Raw genomic sequence first — 18,866 nt, 5'->3', positions numbered from 1 at the left:
TTTTTCTCCCCATTCAGTCTTTGTGTCTTTTATTAAGTTCCGCACGTTCCTCCATCAACACTGAGAAAGCAAGGTGGCACACATGCATTCATGTATTTTCACATTACTGTTCTACCACAAGTAAGCAGCAACAAACCTCACTGTTTACAGACTCTTTATTAAACTGCCACAGTGAAAAAAATTTCATCATCAACTTCCCATGAACTTTGATGCAATGGTACCATTTGTTTTCTCATTTTACAGATACCTTACAACACATAACGTAAGGTCCTATAGGATGCATCTTACAATGCTATAAGCATAAGAATAGGTTTTCCTAAAACAAAACAAAATTAAAAATATGAGTGAGACAACTAAGGACTATATTTTTTTTTGCAAACTCTGTAAATATATGTAAAAAACACATATTAGCTTAAATGAAGAACCAGCAGCTAAAGAACTACATAACAATAACTCAGAGAGCAGCTGGCAAAAGCATTATAAATGATCAGCTGATTGAGAAATATCTTATAATCTGGCTCTTCAGCAAACTAAGGGCTTGTCTACATAGGAAAGCTAAGCCAGTATCAGCTAAGGTGTGAATTTAAACCAACATATTTATACCAGAATAGCTCACCATAAGAGTGGCTTTTTTAGGTTTAGTTTAAACCATTTCCAAAGTGACAAATTAAACACGAAAAAATAAAATAAAATAAAACAAACACTCATAAGGCTATGTATCGGGACTATACCAGTTTAACCATATTGGTTTAAAGTCACACTTTAGATTAAAAAGGATAAATCTCCCCACTGTATTTTCCACCAAATGCATCCAATGAAGTGAGCTGTAGCTCACGAAAGCTTATGCTCAAATAAATTTGTTAGTCTCTAAGGTGCCACAAGTACTCCTTTTCTTTTTTTTGCAAATACAGACTAACACAGGCTGCTACTCTGAAACACTCTAGATTATATCAGTATTACTTTCCCATGCATAACAACAGCCTGTAATTAACCCAGTGAGAAACTAATTCCAGCAAGTTACTGTTAAGTCAGTCAAACTGTTCATGGGAGAATTTGCAGGTTTCCTGCCATTGTTCATTTATTGGCTCAAATGTGTGTTGCAGGGAAGTGGCAAAAAATCAACTGAAAGTTTAACCTGTTTTTTCCAACTCCATTCTCTGATACAGCTTTAACACTAGCAAAAAAATGAGGTAGGATCAATCACTGTCTTAAAAAGCAAAAACAGTTAACACAGCATCATGAACCTCTAATTCAAGAACTGTAAACAGAGAAGGATGATTTTATGGTTAAAACATCAGATTGGGACTAAGGTGCTCTGGATTCAATCAGACACTGCGCTACAGACTTGTCAGGTGACTTCAGACAAGTTCCTTTATCTCTCTGCACTTTAGTTCTCCATCTTTAAAATGGGGATATTTTAAGCTATAAAAAGATACAGCTATTTCTTAGCACGTGTAGGAACAGCACCTAGCACAGTAAAGCCCTGCTCTTGGTTCAGGCCTCTAATATTAATAAAGTACAGAAGACAAACTGCTGACTGGTCAGATAAACTATTGATTTTTTCAAAATGGAGAGTAAACGGAAAATGACATGGGTAAGACAAATGCATGCACAGCATTTATTCTGTTCATTTATCTTGACTATAGTAATTTAGTTTTTGTTACAATATTTTATAAAGGACACTAAAGTACATTTTGCTTTAAAAAAATAAAAAAAAACACACACACCCAAATGAGTTCCTAGCAATAAGACCTCAATACCTTCTGGTCTCTGCTATTAAATATATAAGGCGGCTGGGGGCAGACCACCAGTTTTTCCGTCCAGAGAGTTGCAACAATGTATTTTAATGCAATCAGAAGTAAATAATAAATTAATAAATTATATATTCCTAAATAAAATAAATATTACTTGGCACTTGCGTGGTGCTTTTAATCTAAAGATCTAAAAGTGCTTTACAAAGGAAATTATCTCCATTTTTCTATGGGGGAACTGAGGCACAGAGCGGCTGAGCACCACATTTTTCAGCAGTCTTGAGCACCCAGAACTCCATTTGAAGTTAATGGGATCTGCAGGTATTCTGCATCTCTGAAAACCAGATGGTGAATGGACTTCCACAAAAACCACACAGTGAAGCAGTGACAGAGCTACAAACAGAACTCAGGTCTATGAGGAAATGTCTTCTAAATAAATAAATAAATAAATAAATAAAATAAAGTAAAACAGAGATACATTCACTTTTTGAGTGGTGGAAAAATTCATGATTATTTGTTACACACCAGTTTCCAGAAGGTTTTGTGTAACATCTTTAAACCTTTGCACAAGTGGAGGCGCAATGCAGAGCATGCGTCACTGTCAGAGATGGGGACCTACCAAGTATAATTGGGCCCCGCACTTATGTGAAAACAACAGATTTTTCTTTTGAATCACTGGCAGTTGGGGGGGGGGGGGGAGGAGCAGGGAAATCAAAAAACAATTGTGTCAACCTGAAACAAAATTTTTGACAAATCAAAAAGTTGGGAAAAAAAAACCAGATGATTTTTGAAAAAACTCAATTTTTTTAAAACTTAGTTTTGAAATGTACTTGAAATTTTTTAAAGAACTCATTCTGAATCAAAAATTCAAAACACATTTTGTTTTAGCTTTTCTTTTAAGGTTTTTCTTGTCCCGGACAAACAATTCTACAAGTTTGCAAAACCTTTTGGTCAACCCAAATTTACATTTTTTGTTTAAAAAAGTTTTGGCTGAAAAGTTTCACCCAGCACTAGAGGTTATAGATATTTCTGACTTGCATAAAGACAATTTCATATATAAAGATAAGAAAAATAAGTTTAAAATATTGTCTAGTGAGTAACAAATACCAATAATGCATTCTTACCTTTTTTTGGCTGCAATATCCACGGGTATCTGCCTTTTCTTTGGTGGTGGAGGTGGTGGTAGTTCCTGTCTGGATTGTTTTACCATTACCTGCTCCTTTACAGAAATCATTTCAGTATCTGTCTTCTGTGAAACTTGGGACACTCTTATATTTCCCACAGCCTGTGTTACCTACACAAAAAACGATTTAGCAAAGAGTTTATATTTTATGGGACAAATTCTGTGTGGTTCCCCTCCCCCCCAATCAATTACATTTACATGTCATTCAAACCCATTTAATAGTAAAAATAACTCCTCACTCTCTTTTAGACTTTCTCATCTGTATATCTCAAAGCACTTCTACAGAAGAGTTAAGTAATGTTATCCTAATTTTTCCAGATGGGGAAACTAAGTGTCACAATGCTCAAATTGAATGAAAGTTTGTAGCAAATTGAGTAAATATAATCAAGAAAGCAAAAGACAGATTTTCATTCACCGGTAAAAACCAACACTCGGGGGAGGAGGGGGAAGGAGGAAGAGTTGTTGTTTTTAAGTACAACACAGAACTTAAATGTTTATGCTGCCAGTTCATCACAACTAGACTCCAACTATGCAAAAGTTGACATGCAATCCATAGGCCCATTGGGAGTCTATTGAGTTTCTAATTTGGATTGGACTCATGGGAGTGCTCTGAACAGTTGAAGTCAAGCACATGATTAAGTCTTTTTCAGAAATGTGGCCTAGCTCAGTACTACTCAAGCTATCTGAAGTAGGAGACCGGCATTTTTTTTTTTCTAATGTGCGCACAGACTGGCAGCCGATGGCTTGTGGACCAGCACCAGTCCACCGACCACCACTTTGAGTAGCACTGGCCTACCTTACTCATCACTCCTTACTCAATAGGAGTTTTGTCCAACTAAGAAATACTAACTGGAGCCCTAAATAGGGAGATGTATGTTGTAAACACGTAAGCTTTGCTCTTATTCTTGCATGCCAAAATAAATGTTTACTTCTATAATTTCAATATATCATGGTAAATCTGAGAAAATGTTGAGAAAAAAAATCACACTGGTCTAAATTCAACCTTGGTATGACTCCATGTACTTATTTATTCTGACTTCTAAAGTATCACTAATTCAGCCAATCTCAGCACCCTTGCAACAACATTTAAAAATTCACATAAACAAAATAAAATAAACTATTTTGCCCATCAGTAAAAGATAAACATATTAATAAGCCCTGCCCCACCCCTAACCTGAATGGAAGAAATTGAGCCCCACACAGCTGTGTCAAAAAAGTTAACAAATTTGGGCTCTGACAGATCAAGGGATTACATCAGGGATTAATTTAGGCATAAGTAACTGCATGAACCTTCCTTTACCAAGACCAGTGCCAAAGGCTTTGCTGAGCAATTCTGTTCATGGTGGCAAAGATTTTTATTTTTTTGAGTATATGGACACATCTCAAAGATTGAAAGACAATTTAATTTTGTTTGCTTACCTGATTAGAGAAGTCCTCAAGCTTCTGAACTAAACTGTCCCACCTCTGAGTTAGTTCCTCCAAATCACCGTCAATTTTTCTTGAAGCCCTGTTATTCCCAAGGAGCTGTGCCACATCCTGACCAACCTCACTTAGCTGATCTAGCATGTGACGCTTCATTCCCATATCTTCCTTCAAAATCTGACATTTAAAAAAACAAATACATCAGTTAAAGATCCCAAATATTTCCCCACCCCTTCCCAGATTTTACTCAATTTTTCTCTTTTAATTTCATAGACAAACTTATTCCATGATCTACATGAACTACGTGTTTTAAAAACAATTCTTTATCATGCAACAAGAGAGAAAGAAATTCATAAAAAGAATCTGCCCCAGAATCAGCTATTATATTGCAGAGTATTCAAGAGTACATTTACTACAAAATTTAGCATAGGTCTTAGCTAGCACTGGGAACTATGGAAAGTGCCTTTTATTGACAGTCTTCAGTGAAATAATGGGAACTGTTGACCACGAGGCAAGTGGTCATAATGCAGCACAGAGAACCAGAGTTTGCCACAATAAGTTAAATACTCAAAACAGATGTCATTTTACAAAGAAAGAACTCCATGAAGGACTTTGACAAACATAAGGAGGGAAAGCGTGGTCTGATTTTCAAAGGTGCTGAATGTTCACAGCTCCTACTGACGTCAAATGAAGTCAGGCCAAAAACATGTTACTTATTCATGTTTTTTAAATTGACAGGAAAGATCAGGATAGCAATACTCACAGCCAGTTTTCGAACATTCACACTCAGCTCTGTTTGATCTTTGAAGTTCCTTGTTTGGACTTTATTTAAAGCCTCCTCTTTTTCAGTTAACCAAGCTTTCAACAAGCACTGAAGAGGAAAAAGAATACAGCACTTCTGAAACATACTATAGTGTCAAACAACTTATGGCAAATTCCTCCTTTCAGATCTTCTACTTAGATCACACCACCACTGTTCTGCAATCTTTACACGCATCAAACTCCTATTGGCATTAATAGGAGTAACACACATGCAGGAATAAAAGATTAGCAATCTGCCAGAAATTCAGCCTAAATTTACAAATTATTATACCAGAGTTAAATGCAGTGAAATATTTAGAATAATCCATTTTCCTTCTCATCACTAGCAGGCCTAGTGCTCCAAAGATCTTGCTCTCAGGACCTGTCAGTGCTTCTAGCCTTCGCAGTTTGTCACAACGAACTTCCAAATCACATGATTCTAATTAGCAGCCTTGAATCTTTCTCAGCTTCAACTAAAAGACAGTTTTAGCAGGCAATGCCTCACAAACTGCTAGAGACAGACTGACACTAAGGATACATTACTGTCTAATATCACAAATGAGGAGTGTTCTAACTTTTTTATAGCGTGGAGCACATCTTTAAGGAGAAACTGTCTCATGGCTCCTCCTATCTCATCTGGAGTTGTGAAGACCACTGTCCTTCCTCATCAGTGGTCAAATACCATCGTTGTGGTAACCACAACAATGCCTTATGTGAAAAAATGTTAGGAATGTATATTAGCTCCTTTTAATATAATTTAACAGCTGAAAGCAATAAGGAGCTGCCCATGTCCCATCCAACATTCCATGGACCACAGTTTAAGAACCACAGGGACATTGGGTTTTTTTGTTTGTTTGTTTTAAAGCAGCCCTAGTAATTCACTGGACATTAGACTATAAAACTGTCACCAGGATCCTCAGTCTAGCTGTGCAGTTTTGGCATTGGCCCAGGACTGATTAGCAACTCCTAGACCTAAGACTACTTTAGTTTTTCCTTCCCATATAACCTGAGTACATAAATGTATAGACAGGAAAATACACGGGTGATGAAAATGCCATAAAGTATGAAAGAACAAAGCCACACCACCACATATTCATTGGAAAAATTAAGCTGATGTTCCAGCCAACACATTTTATACAACTGAGTTAAGAAGCTGTTCAACGTGAATGATTAATCTCTGCTAATTTAGCTGACAATGATAACCCTCCTCGGGAAACTGAAACACTATAATTATTACAGTGCTAAGAAGAAATGGCAATGACTGACTAATTTGTTTCCTGAGTGGTAAGAATTATGCTTCCTGGGCAGTTAGGTGTCCAAAGATTCTTTAGACACAGTCATAAAAAAACTGATGCATCTCTGCTCATTCTTCCAGTTGACTGGTGAAATGGCAGAAGTGACAGCAGCTGACTGATCTAAAATATTTTTCTCAATGACAAATATTTTCCTGGAACTTGAAATTAGTTCTAACTTCAGTATTTCTAGTTAACTTAGTTTTCCAGGAACATATTAAGCTTGGTAGTTAGATGACTGATCCCAAGCCAGTACCTCAAACTGAAACAATGGTTGCTTTAAACCACTTAATTATTTCTTCAGATGAAAGGACATTTTGGTAAAACACTGACATTTCCACATCATCACACTCACTATATTTTAAATACACAGTAAAAAATCTTCAAGGATTTTTCACTTTCAGAGTCACACAGTTCATGTACATTATGTAAAATACTTGCACATGGAGACTCATGTGTAAGTTGCACTCATTTCCACTGATTAAGCTGTCCCCATTTCCCGGTTAGCAAGCAATTCTCCTGAATGCACATCTGTTAAGAACTGCACTTCCAGCTCCGCAAGGACCAGAAGCAGGTTCACATAAGCTACTTTGACATGGGAGTAGTTGAAGGCCTGTACCCTGACCTGGAGTGGGATTAGTGGCTCCTCTGTTTATCTCCTTGACTCAGATATAATCCTACCCACACAAACTGCCATAAAATTTTGCTCTACATTTCTCTGCTTATACAAGAATATATGTATGACATTTGAGAGACCAGTTTCTAAAACTAGCAGAGTCATGCTAGCTACAATCAGGATTAATGGTTGTCTATAGAAAACATTACTATAACATGGTTCTCAGATGAAAAAATCTCAGGCCTGGTATACACTACAGAGGTTAGGTCAACGTAAGACAGTTTATGTCAACCTAGGTCTGTAAGCATCTATACTTAAGTGTAGTTCCCACTGATGTAAATTGCCCCCTATCTTAGCTTAACTTCACCTCTGTGAGAGGCATTGCGTTATGGTTGATGTAGTTAGGGCAATGCAGTGTCTGAGCAGGCACTGTGTTACTTGCATCACCTGGTGGCTGTCAGCCCTGTGCAGGGCTCACAGCGGGAACCTTCCCCATCCCAGGGTTGACAGCTCAGCAGCGGGGCTCCAGCTGTGAGCACCCCACAATGCCCCACACAGTTAAGTCGGTGGAAGCATTCCTGGTGAGGACATGCACCACCGACAGAGGGGGTGTAGCGTGGACATAAACCACCGCAGCTGCACATCAACCTAACTTAGGTTGACTTAATGGTGTTGTATAGATTTGCTCTCAGTCACAGAAGCCAAGCTGGAACCCTGCTAGCTACAACAGGATAGATACCATTGTTCTACACCCAGCAGCCATAGGACCCAAACAGATTTTATTTTTCATAGACATGAATAAGCATATCTTTATTCTTTATAGCATTTCATGTCACTATTTAAGAATACCAAACTGCCAAAGTACTGCCCAACTATTGCTATTAAACAGAATAAGCACTAGCTCTCAAATAAGGGCTCTGACTATCATAGCTGAAGAAGGCACGCAGCGTGGCTGTTTACGCTAAGACCTAAATTGTTATTTTTAACATGCTGTGCAAATAAACCTAAGTGTAGTGTCATATCAAGTAGGCTTAAACTCATATTGCCATCTCTTTGTATCTCAAAATTATGTAAATAAATCAGCAAATATTGAGATAGGGCACATACCTCATTCTATTAAAGTGCCTGTTTTGTTTTATATCCATAACTGTAAAAATATTAGTCATAGGATTGATTAGTTGGCTGCAAAATGATGCATTTGTGATAATGCTGGAAGCACATATAGCACATTTGGGAAAGATTCTAGAATTACCAGGCTGCCAATGAGTTAGTGACTCACTCTTACTTCACTCTCAGGGTCAATGACCAACAGTTTCCATTTTACTCCATTCTTGACCGGTCCTAACTGAAATAAAACTACCTATCTCTGTTATTTAAATACTGTTTTACAGTTTGAATATAAATCAGATACAAATCCTTTAACTATCTCACCATTACACAGACAAACATGCACTCATGGGCGGCGGGTATAATAGGCAAGGGGAGGATAAGCCACCCCAAACTCAGGCCATGGCCCCACCCATGCTCCACCCTGAGACTGCTCCCTCGCTCCCCTAAAGCTGGTGGGGGCTCAGCTCAGGCCCGTGGCCTGGAGCTTGGCCGGCCAGCAACAGGCTCGGGCGAACTGGTACTTGGGCCGGCATCTGGGGTGGGTGGGCCATGGCTCAGCTTGGCTCCTCCAGCCACAATGGAGGGGAGGAGTGGCAGAAGGAGCGGGGCTAGCCTCCCTGAAGGCGTTTTCATGTGCCGCCATGTATATACATGGTTAGTTAACAAGACTGGAGAGTCCAATGTCCCTGGGGTCCTAAGTTGACAAATTATCCTCAACACTCCACAAATATTGATCCTGCAAGATAAGATGCTCAGAACTGTATTGTGATGCAATTACTTCTATATTAAAGTAACTGGGAATGCACACTGATGATATTATGAATGAGGAGTAAGGATTATATATTTTAATAATGCAAGAAAAATGAAGCTGGAATGCAAAAATGTGCAACTGATAAAAATTTTATTTTCTACAACACTTCACCTGTGGAACACACTGGCACAATATATTAAGGCAAAACAATCATATGAATTTTTTAAAGGATTATATATTTTTACAGTTATGAATACCACTATATTGGACAGGATAAAAATGTGCAAACTCTCATGTCTAGACTTAAGAAACTTCTTCCTCAGGAGCTTGAATAAAAGGGTCACTGTGCTCAGGAACCCAAACCAGAATGACAACAAAATCCAACTCCACCGGACTGTTTTCTCCCTGAGAGCAGTTAGTCCTTCATCAGAAAAACAAAACAAGAAAAAAAAAAAAACCAAGCTGCTTCCGGGTTGCCTCATGGCCCAAATCCTCCTTTGTATCAAGTGGAGGAAAAAGAGCAACCTGGTCCCTTTCACCAGGCCCCAGTCCAATCCTCTCCATTGGAGATGAAGCTCCACTCATCTCTCACTGGCAACCCCTCTCCACCCTGAGAAACTTAATGGCTTCTCTTTCATAAGGCACAGCTCTTCGCTCCAATCTTCAATGTATTAGTTCCCAGTTTCCTTTATTTAGTTCTGAAATCTCAAGCAGTTCCTACTACATGGACTTTTGATCTCTACAGAGCAAAGGGATTTAATTACTTCATGATTCAGCTACTAACAGGTAGGTATTGCATCCTACCACATCACATTATTGTTCATTATCAGGGTTTTAAAGTTTCCTCAGGAGCATGGCAGAGACAAGGTACTGGACAAGAGTGGTCTGAGCCACTACAGTTATTCCTATATTACTTTTATGTACAGGTTGGCAAGTCCCAAGGAGAAGAGATTAATTTTGCATCTTGTGGCAAATAATTTTACAGATGAAAATTTTACAGTTTGACAAATGTTTTCAGTAGTTACATTTATAATGAGTTAGAATCGGAATTTTGGGATAATTGCACAGCTTCCTACCTGCTCTTCCACCAACTCCTGCCACAGTATCTGAATATCTTGCAGCTTCATCCAACGTTCCTCAGTCCAATGACAAACTGCTGTCCAACGCTCACCAAGTCTCTACAACAGCAAAAAACGTTAATGAACATTCACAGTCACACTTTGAAATGCATAAAAAGCCAGATATTCAAACACATGATTATTTTCTCTAAATCTCTATAACCTCTTTCTAAAATGAAAATTATCCAAGCCTAGAATTGCAATTATTGTTGTACATAAAGTCAAAGGAGGGAACTTTTAAGAGTCCTCAACAGGTGGCCTAACTCCAATTTGCTTTTGAAAATGCCATGTTTTATCATTTCTTGTTTTAAGCCAAGTAGTAGTGTTTTTAATGTAGGACATTTTGGGGAAAATATTTTAAAAACTACAATAAGTTATTTAGGCAGTACATAAAAAGGTCAACTCTTCAAACAGCAATATACTTTACAACCAGATTTCACATGTACATATCAACCAAAATTACTTATACAAAAGAGAAGGTAAAAAAACTACTGTAAATCATCCCATTACTTTTGCATAGTTCCACAAATGAAATTGCATTAAGGGTAAAATTTTCAAAAAAGCATCTAGTCTCTTAAGAGTACAAATCCCCCAGACTATCAATTATCTTCTGTAAGCTGGATTTGTCCTCCAAAGTGACTTAGGCACTCTTAAAAATGGGTTTTGGACTTTTGAAAATTTTACCCTGAGCAATTTTATTAATTCTTTATGTTGTTATAAGACACGAAGAGCATTCTCTCAGAGATAACAATGATTTAATAATTTGTTTACAGCACAAAAATGTGTCCATTTTTAAAATTCCATTAAAACTGATGTATGGGGTATCATCAGTATTCAGGCAATGACAAATTAAATTCTTATTTTGGGGCCTGTAAGCCAGGTTTTCAGCAAACACCTTTCTGTGCTTCAATTCTAATATTTTATTTCAGAGGAATAAAGCATATGCCAACAAATCATAGGTGTCAAAATACACTAGTGACTGAAGTTGGAGAAAAATTATGAATTAAGCTAGTTTACAATTAAGAGGTATTATATTTACAGCAGCTTCACAATTAACTACATCAGATAACAAATGTATGAAAACCAAGTCATCCTACATAGTTTATATGTAATCTAGTAAAACAAACAGTACAAAGCATTTACCTGCAGTTGTTCCTCCAGTACAGCTGTGGCACTCTCACCATTATTTTCATCGACAATCACCACCATGTGGGTCAGTGAGTTTACCTTAACCTGCTCTATCTCAAGATCATTCTGCAGCCCCTGGAAGAACAAATCAATGGTTACAGAAACTAGATATGGGTAAAGAGACACCTTTTTGGTCATAGCCGTTAAAACTGTTGCTGTGGAAAAGTGCTAAAGATTCAACAATTAAGCAAATGTTTTATTAAGGAGAGACATATCTATAATGTAACTAAGTATTAGAAAATGCAACTAGAAAGTGTAATGAAGCTAAAATACATTATTTCAGATGATGGAAGATGCCATGCAATAAGAAACATTATATATTTAGTTTTTACCAGCCTTCTGTTTTCATTTACCCAAAAAAAAAAAAATTGTTCTTTGTGCTCTAACAAATAAAAAGGGATGTCTGAAAATTCAAATGTTTGGCTCTCAACAGCAAATGACATTCTGAACCTCTAATGATGCATATAAGAAAGCTAAGGGTTTCTATAAAATGTGTTCCTATACATAATAAAGTATCACATTGAAAGTATAACAGCAGATTAAATTACTTACTCTGCACACTTGCCTTAATAGGTTTTGATGGAACAATAATTACAACTAACTGTACAGTTTTGATGGTATATATTGGACACTACGTTCAGAAACAAATCTGACAAAAGACTACACAACAACTACAAAGAACATGTAGGAGAGGAGAGATATTCCTGTTATTTAGCAATATAGAAGTGTAGTTATTGTAAATATCTAGGTATTACACAACAACATGCATCACCAGAGTACCTCTGCCCCGGAATGGAGCTCATGAAAGCTTATGCTCAAATAAATTTGTTAATCTCTAAGGTGCCACAAGTACTTATTTTCTTTTTACAATTTTCATAGCATCTTTTATCCCAAAGGATCCTTGGTCCAGTAGATACAACACCAGAGTAGGATTGGGAGACCTGGGTTCTATTCCCAGCTCAGCCAGTGGCCTGCTGGGTGACCTGGAGCTAGTCACTGTATCCTCATTTTGAAGATTGGGTAAGTGAGGCACAGACAGATGATGATACTGACCTCTGCAAAGCACTCAGATCCACTAATGAAAAACACTATATAAGAACTACGCATTATTCTTCAAAATCTATATACTTCAAGCCCCACTGAAATGTGGCCACTGCTCAAGATAGAGGAAGGAAACAAACACTGCACTCAACTCACAAAACTGTGAGGGGAGGGGAAATTTTGACCAATGAGTCAAGGGCAAAACTTACTCTTGTGGCAGTTTTTATAGGCTCTCTAATGCCCTTTCCCTTAAGATACGTAGCTTACTGGGAACCAGGAAGGAGGTCAATAAGCTACGCCCAGCTCAGAATGAAATGTTCTTTTTAACACTTACCACAGAACGCCGTAAGAGTAATGAGCATTCAAAAGCCCTCTCCCCTCTAAAAGCATCTGGGGCAGAAGGCAAGACTCTACTCTAGAAACTTGGCTTAGAGCCATACCACTAATGGAGTGCTTGGCAAATAAAAGAGCAATTTTTTCTTGGCTTAGTGGTTTGTTTGAGGGTGGTGGTTTTTTGGGGGGTGAGGGGTGGGGTTGTTTGTTTTGTACAGTGATGTACAGTGCACTTGAGCACACACTGCTCTTCATTATGGGTAAATTATTTGTTATTTTTCAGCCCCTCTCCTACACAGGCAACTTAATGAAGAATTTTTTTTATGCAGCAAACGAGGCAAGATATGCAACTTCCACTAAAGGTGCTTTACTCAGTTAGTAAACAAAGTGCTTTCAAAACTGTCCAGTTCTCTTCCTTTCCATTACCATCCCCTTCCACATCAAAACTATCAAGCATGGGCCTCAGTGTACAACCAGATCTGAATCTTGCCCCCCCCCCAAAAAAAAAGAGGACCGTGAAGTGGCTGCCACAGTTGTGTTTCTCCATTGTAGCTGTCATTACGTTTAGCCCTTCCGAGTATTTTTTCCTATATTATGTGTATTACAGAACAAGCAAAAGCCATTTACTTTATGTACTTCTATCTGTTTTTGAAGTGACTCTAAATCTTCAGCTAAGGCCTGAGATTCCATCTTTTGAATGCGCTCTTCTGTGACTGTCAGCCAGTCAGACAACTGCTGCAATTGCTTCTTCTGCAGTTCCATCAACACATCATGCAGGCTGCACATGGGAGAAAACAAAGGAAGAATAATTCCAGAAAGGCTTTTGCAAGTAAAAAGCATAAGATCTAGGTATAAAAAAGAGGAAAGCCACATAGCCATATCTAGGTCATTTATGCCTAAATAAAATTGTTCAGCATTTAATTCTAAACTCAAGAAAACATAGTTAAGCTTCTGCTTACTCCTCAAAAGTTAGTGAAATATGCCACCAGAGTACACAGAAATACACTCATAAGTTCTAACAGCTTAATTGTTTCTTGCATCAGATGTTCATTCTTAACAACAACGTCAAGAGCAGCAATGAAATGCAGTTTCTCCCTTAATGACTGTAATAAAAGGTAGCAGGAAAAAAATCCTTCAGATAGTCCTTAGTATATAATAAATAAATACCACCCTTTACAATAATTGAAGGCTTTTATTTGTTTGAGAACTTAAATTATTACAACAATTTTAAGACTATTTGCTACACGTAGAAGCAGTACACTGCATTTTCAGTCTAGCACCTTCTACATTATATACATATAAATATTTGCATTCAAGTAGCCAAGAACGCAATTTTTTTTTTCCTTCTTGCTTTGCTCAAGATGGGTTACTGAGCCACAAACAGGATGGATTTAATGCTACACAATGACAAGTCCATTCTGAAAATTCTGACATTAGGCCTCAAAAATCAGGCTAAATACACAGACTTCTATTAAGTAGTTCGCCAGCTATACAAGAAGTTTTAGGGCACAACTCACCGAGCTTGCCTGTCCATGCTGTCCACTCTGAGAGCTTCCCATCGAGAGTTTAGCAGTTTCATTTGTTCCTGGATCTCATTCTCCTCTTCCTCTGTTAGATTGCCCTGTGCTATCAATTGGTTCCCAGCCTGCAATACACTACCCACACTACTCTGGTGCGCAGTAAGCTCCATCATAAAAGCCTGAAAAAGATACAACGAACGACATCATCTTGATTTGTGAGCTGCCATCCGGAGTTTATAACAGTCTTAGTAAACTGATAATGTTCAAACCACAATGCTGCAGAATAAGCTGGTATCATCAAAAGCACAAGCACAGCAGACCTTAACCCACTGGTCTCTACATCAGAAAATTTCGAAAGAACTGCCAGTATTAGTTTCGGTAAAATAAAAGAGGTGGCAGAGGAATAAAAATAGACTTTTCCCAAGAGAAGTTGCGGGTTAGGAGACAACCTTTAAAAATAAGTGCACTAACAAACATTAATTGGAAACATTGAAAACCAAAACAGAACATACTGCAAAGAAAGCAGATACATTTTCAACTATGGAAATAAGAATTTTATTTATTTATTTATTTATTTTAACAAAAAGTCCAAAAATGTGCACATGGGAGGGGGTCTTATCTCTTCTCTATATATGGTCATACAGCTCCTACACATGGAGGAGGCAACTATTGTGAAGATAGCTCTATTTTCTGATGAGATGTGATCATATATTTTACATTGACAGAAAGACAGATTGAAGTATCTAACAGAATTTTTCCATCTCTAGCACCTACAGTTTTTAGCAACATTGTACTTACAACCAGAAACCTCACACTAATAAATCGGAAACAGCAAGACCAGCTCCTCCACTGGTGTACATCAGCATAGCACCATTGGATCTGTCCCATAAATCATGACAAAGTCTATAATATTCCCTTCAAATAATATAGAAGTTGAGGAACGAGGACAAATTGTTCACTAAAAGTAACATTCTAATAATCAATTATTTCTATTATTTAAAAAAAAACCCAAAAGGTTAAAACTCAAAATCTAATGCGCAAAACAAAGCATTATGCAAATGTCACAAGCCTTAAAATATCCTACAAATGTTCAGTATAAATTTAGCAAAAGCAACACAAATGAAACAGAAGGGTGTTTTTATAGTATCAAGAAATAATTTTAAGAATGGGCTGAAAAAGACCTGCCGACACACAAAAACTTACTTCATGGGTAGCAAACTGCTCCTTAACTTCTTCAACATCACCAGATATGTTATCCTGCTGATATGTATCTTCTGCTGAAAGCAACCAGGTGAGGACCTCTTCCAGAGCTTCTTGGTAGCTGTCCAAGTCCATATCCACCTCAGTCACAGTGCTAGGGGTTTCTGCTCTAGAACCTTCATGCTCCTCTTCAGGTGTTGCACTCTACATAGCAAAGAGGAAAGTAACATTTCTTAGAAACGCAGAGATGTTGTTTCCATAATTGGCACAAAACACAGATTGTTTAAGATCCTTTGAGTACTTGAGTGATGTGACAATGTGTCTGTTATGTCAACTCTTAACATATTAAAATAGGATAGTTGGCTACTTTGTAGACAAGAGGGGCCAACTGTCAGATTTGATTATTTTCCTTTTTTTTCTCCAAGGCGAATACAGAATCTAGAGGTCATCACTAAGAAACAAAATCACCCTCATTAGTGTTTATTAAATTAAGTCAGCAGGTGACCCTGAAGTAGAGCAGAGTACCACCAAAGAAGAAGAACAAAAACTCTCCCCACGCAAATGCAATTCAGGATCAGGAGCCACCCTGTCCAGCACACCAAGATGAATGACAGGAGCCACCCTGTCCAGCACACCAAGAGAGATGGGCAGAAGCAGGAAGCTTAAAGCATCAAACTTTCCAGGATAAGCAGACAATTGTCAGTGTAGGAAAAGGGAGGGGGAGGAGACGGAAAGGCAACGCTAGAGTGAAGATGAGAAAGAGAACCAGGAGGAGGATTGTCAGGGTGCGATTTTAGTATCCTCCAATGAATTTTGCAGGGGTGGGGAGGACTACCGGTATACTTGAACAGGTGAAAATTATAGCCAAGAACCGTCCAGACCTGGATGGATAGAAACGTACTTGCTGTATATTAAATGCTCCTCCTTCACATTCCTTTTTGTATCTCCTTGGCAGAGTCTCCACCTCACGGATGTCTTCCATGGTGACTTGCTGAGGAAGGACCTCAAACAAAGAGGTCAAATACATGATGATAGATTTTTTGTCAGGAAGCTGTACAGCAACATCTACACAGGAAATTTTTAAAAAATGAAGTGAGACTGCTTTTCTAGAAAAATCTCCTAGATAGCTATGGTGTGGTCTGTATACCAGAAACTGTCAGGGTCTGAAAGTTTTACGCCAAAAGGTCAGGCCTTCCTTCCCCAATGCATCTGGAACGGTTAACAGATCAGAGCAGCACCGGCAATGGAAAATGCAAGTAAATAAATAAATAAATAAATAAATAAATAATGGAACAACCCCCTTTACTTCTTGGAATGCTAGAATATTTTTGGTAAGAAGTTGGAAAGATTCTGCCCCAACTTTTAACTTCATGTTTTAAAGCTGATCCCCAGCTTTTCAGAGCAAAGAGGCTCCTGAAATCAAGGATTTTAGTCTGGAAAGTCTTGGGAAACTCAACGTTACAAAAGCTGAGCAGAGAACAAAACAGAAAGTCCACATTCTGTCAGTCCCTACACAGTATAGACAGTGCAGCAGAAGCTACCAAATCCTATAAACGAACATACCAGTTTCCTCAAAGCTGCACCAAAACCATACAGTACAGCCCCGTCCCATCCCAATGGAGAGTCAGGCCCCATTATTCTCACTTGGGGGATACACTGGGTGATGGACTTAAAGAGCTCTCTCTAGACTGAATCTTACCTCTATACCTGTACCTCTAGGACTGATCACCTAATGCTGTAGAGGCCATCTGCTAATCTATTATGCAGGACATATCTTTGGGAAGCCCAGAGTCCACTCAGAGGGGTGGGGCTTCAGGAGAAGTCATAGAGGCTTGCTTGCAAGTGCTCCCACAGGTGAAGCACTTAAGCAGTTAATAAGTGGCTACTGCTGTTCAGTGGGCATAGAAAGCAAAGTGGGTTTGTGTATGAGAAGAGCTATCCAGTATATAGTATTTAATGTTTTACATGAGCCTGAAAAACGGTTATTTATAGTCTTAACTCCTACACGTTTTGACATGTACAATTATAATTAACTCATACTTCATTTAAAAAAAAAAAACAGATTGCGAACCAGTTTTTGCTTCTCTCTCTTCCTTAACCAAGTATCATCATTTGTTGCATCACTTAATTTTAAATAAAAACAATCAATCAGTGAAGACAGATGTCACTTTTACACACACACACACACACACACACACACACACACACCAATAACTAGATCTCTCTTCAAAGACAATAGCTGAAGACAACAATAAGTTACAACTGGAAGACAACTTGACACTGTGTTTACATTAAAAGCAAATGGAAATAAATTTTGAACACTTATCTCAAAAATGAATTTCTAATCAAGAGCAAACAAACATTTTACCTTCAGGATCTAATAATTTTTCTATTCCCAGGTGGTTTTTGGCTATGGTGAAAGCATGTTCTAGTCTCTCAGTTGGGGTCAATTTATTAACTTTATCCCAACTGAAGAGCTCAGGTCTGAAAGAATAAGGGAAACAAAATCAACCGAGGGGGAGGCGGGGGGGAGAAACACCTCACACACATCACATAGTGTTACAATGCAATTACAGATTTTGAGAAGTGTAACTGAGACCCCAAGCAGAAAACTATACTACGTGCACACTAATACCAACAAAATTCTGAACATATTTGAATCGCTAACTTTGTATCTATATGACTGTAGTTATATTCTCATCCCATGCCACATAATATATTCTACAACTGCTATTTTTGTAACATTTGAAGAGATAGTCAATTTTAATCTATTATTTAAATTATTTAATCTATTATTAAAATATTTATTTTTCAACGTTACTGCGGAGTATTTACTTTTTGTATTGCACTCAGTTTGGATAATGAAGAAAAAAAGTCAGTTTCACTTTTCTTTCTAGTCATTTTGCTTCCAAGTTCAGAGCACTATGATTAGCATAGTGTTGCAGTGTTTGAACTGTAAACATCACAGGGACATAAATAATCATTTTCCATTTTTTTTTTTAAATACAGACATCATGAATAATTGCCATTTTTTCCATAAGATTTCTAAAACTTGGTGGGGGAGAGATGGGGTGGGTACTTAAATGCAACTGAAAATGAATATAGAGCTGAGGACAGAGACAGATTTACAGTAAAACACAGGGTGCCCTGGCACGGCACCCCCCAATGACAGGGAGCCCCAGGGCCGGCAGTTGCGGAGGCAGAAGCTTGGTCCTGCCGGCTCCTGGGGCTTCTGCACCGACCAGCAGCCAAGCTCCCCCCTCCCCTGCCTCCTCTCCTGAGCATGCCACATTCCAGCCCCTCCCTGTCCCTCTCAGAGCTTCTGGGGGGAGGAGGTGGAGAAGCAGCAAGGCCTTGGGGAAGCAGGTGGAATCGGGGCAGGGAGGAGCAAAGGCGGGGCCCCTGCATTCCCCCTACACATACGCCCTCCAGCCCCCTGCCATGAGCTAGTCAGTCAGCCAGTCTCGAGTCCCAACCCCCTGCCCCAACGCCTGCATCCCCAGCCTCCTGCCCTCTCTGACTCCTATATCCCCCCCCATT

The 18,866-nt window shown here is 38.4% G+C and overlaps 1 protein-coding gene across 7 annotated transcripts in view; it reads right to left on the bottom strand.

The window, feature by feature from the left end:
- The window catches only part of UTRN (utrophin), a 607,443-nt gene that overhangs the window by 459,355 nt on the left and 129,222 nt on the right, over window positions 1-18,866 (bottom strand). For all 7 annotated transcript variants that reach the window (XM_038397679.2, XM_043511144.1, XM_043511142.1 and 4 more), the window contains 10 exons: window positions 17,695-17,810; window positions 16,228-16,391; window positions 15,330-15,530; window positions 14,124-14,305; window positions 13,234-13,384; window positions 11,188-11,307; window positions 10,003-10,104; window positions 5,120-5,227; window positions 4,354-4,533; window positions 2,876-3,045 (listed from right to left, as the gene is read on the bottom strand). In XM_038397679.2, the coding sequence (XP_038253607.1) occupies window positions 2,876-3,045; window positions 4,354-4,533; window positions 5,120-5,227; window positions 10,003-10,104; window positions 11,188-11,307; window positions 13,234-13,384; window positions 14,124-14,305; window positions 15,330-15,530; window positions 16,228-16,391; window positions 17,695-17,810 (1,494 nt within the window). The remainder of the gene's footprint in view (window positions 1-2,875; window positions 3,046-4,353; window positions 4,534-5,119; window positions 5,228-10,002; window positions 10,105-11,187; window positions 11,308-13,233; window positions 13,385-14,123; window positions 14,306-15,329; window positions 15,531-16,227; window positions 16,392-17,694; window positions 17,811-18,866) is intronic.

The sequence above is a fragment of the Dermochelys coriacea genome, chromosome 3, assembly GCF_009764565.3.
Source record: "Dermochelys coriacea isolate rDerCor1 chromosome 3, rDerCor1.pri.v4, whole genome shotgun sequence".
NCBI lineage: Eukaryota > Metazoa > Chordata > Testudines > Dermochelyidae > Dermochelys > Dermochelys coriacea.
This window is presented reverse-complemented; position numbering and strand designations above follow the sequence as displayed.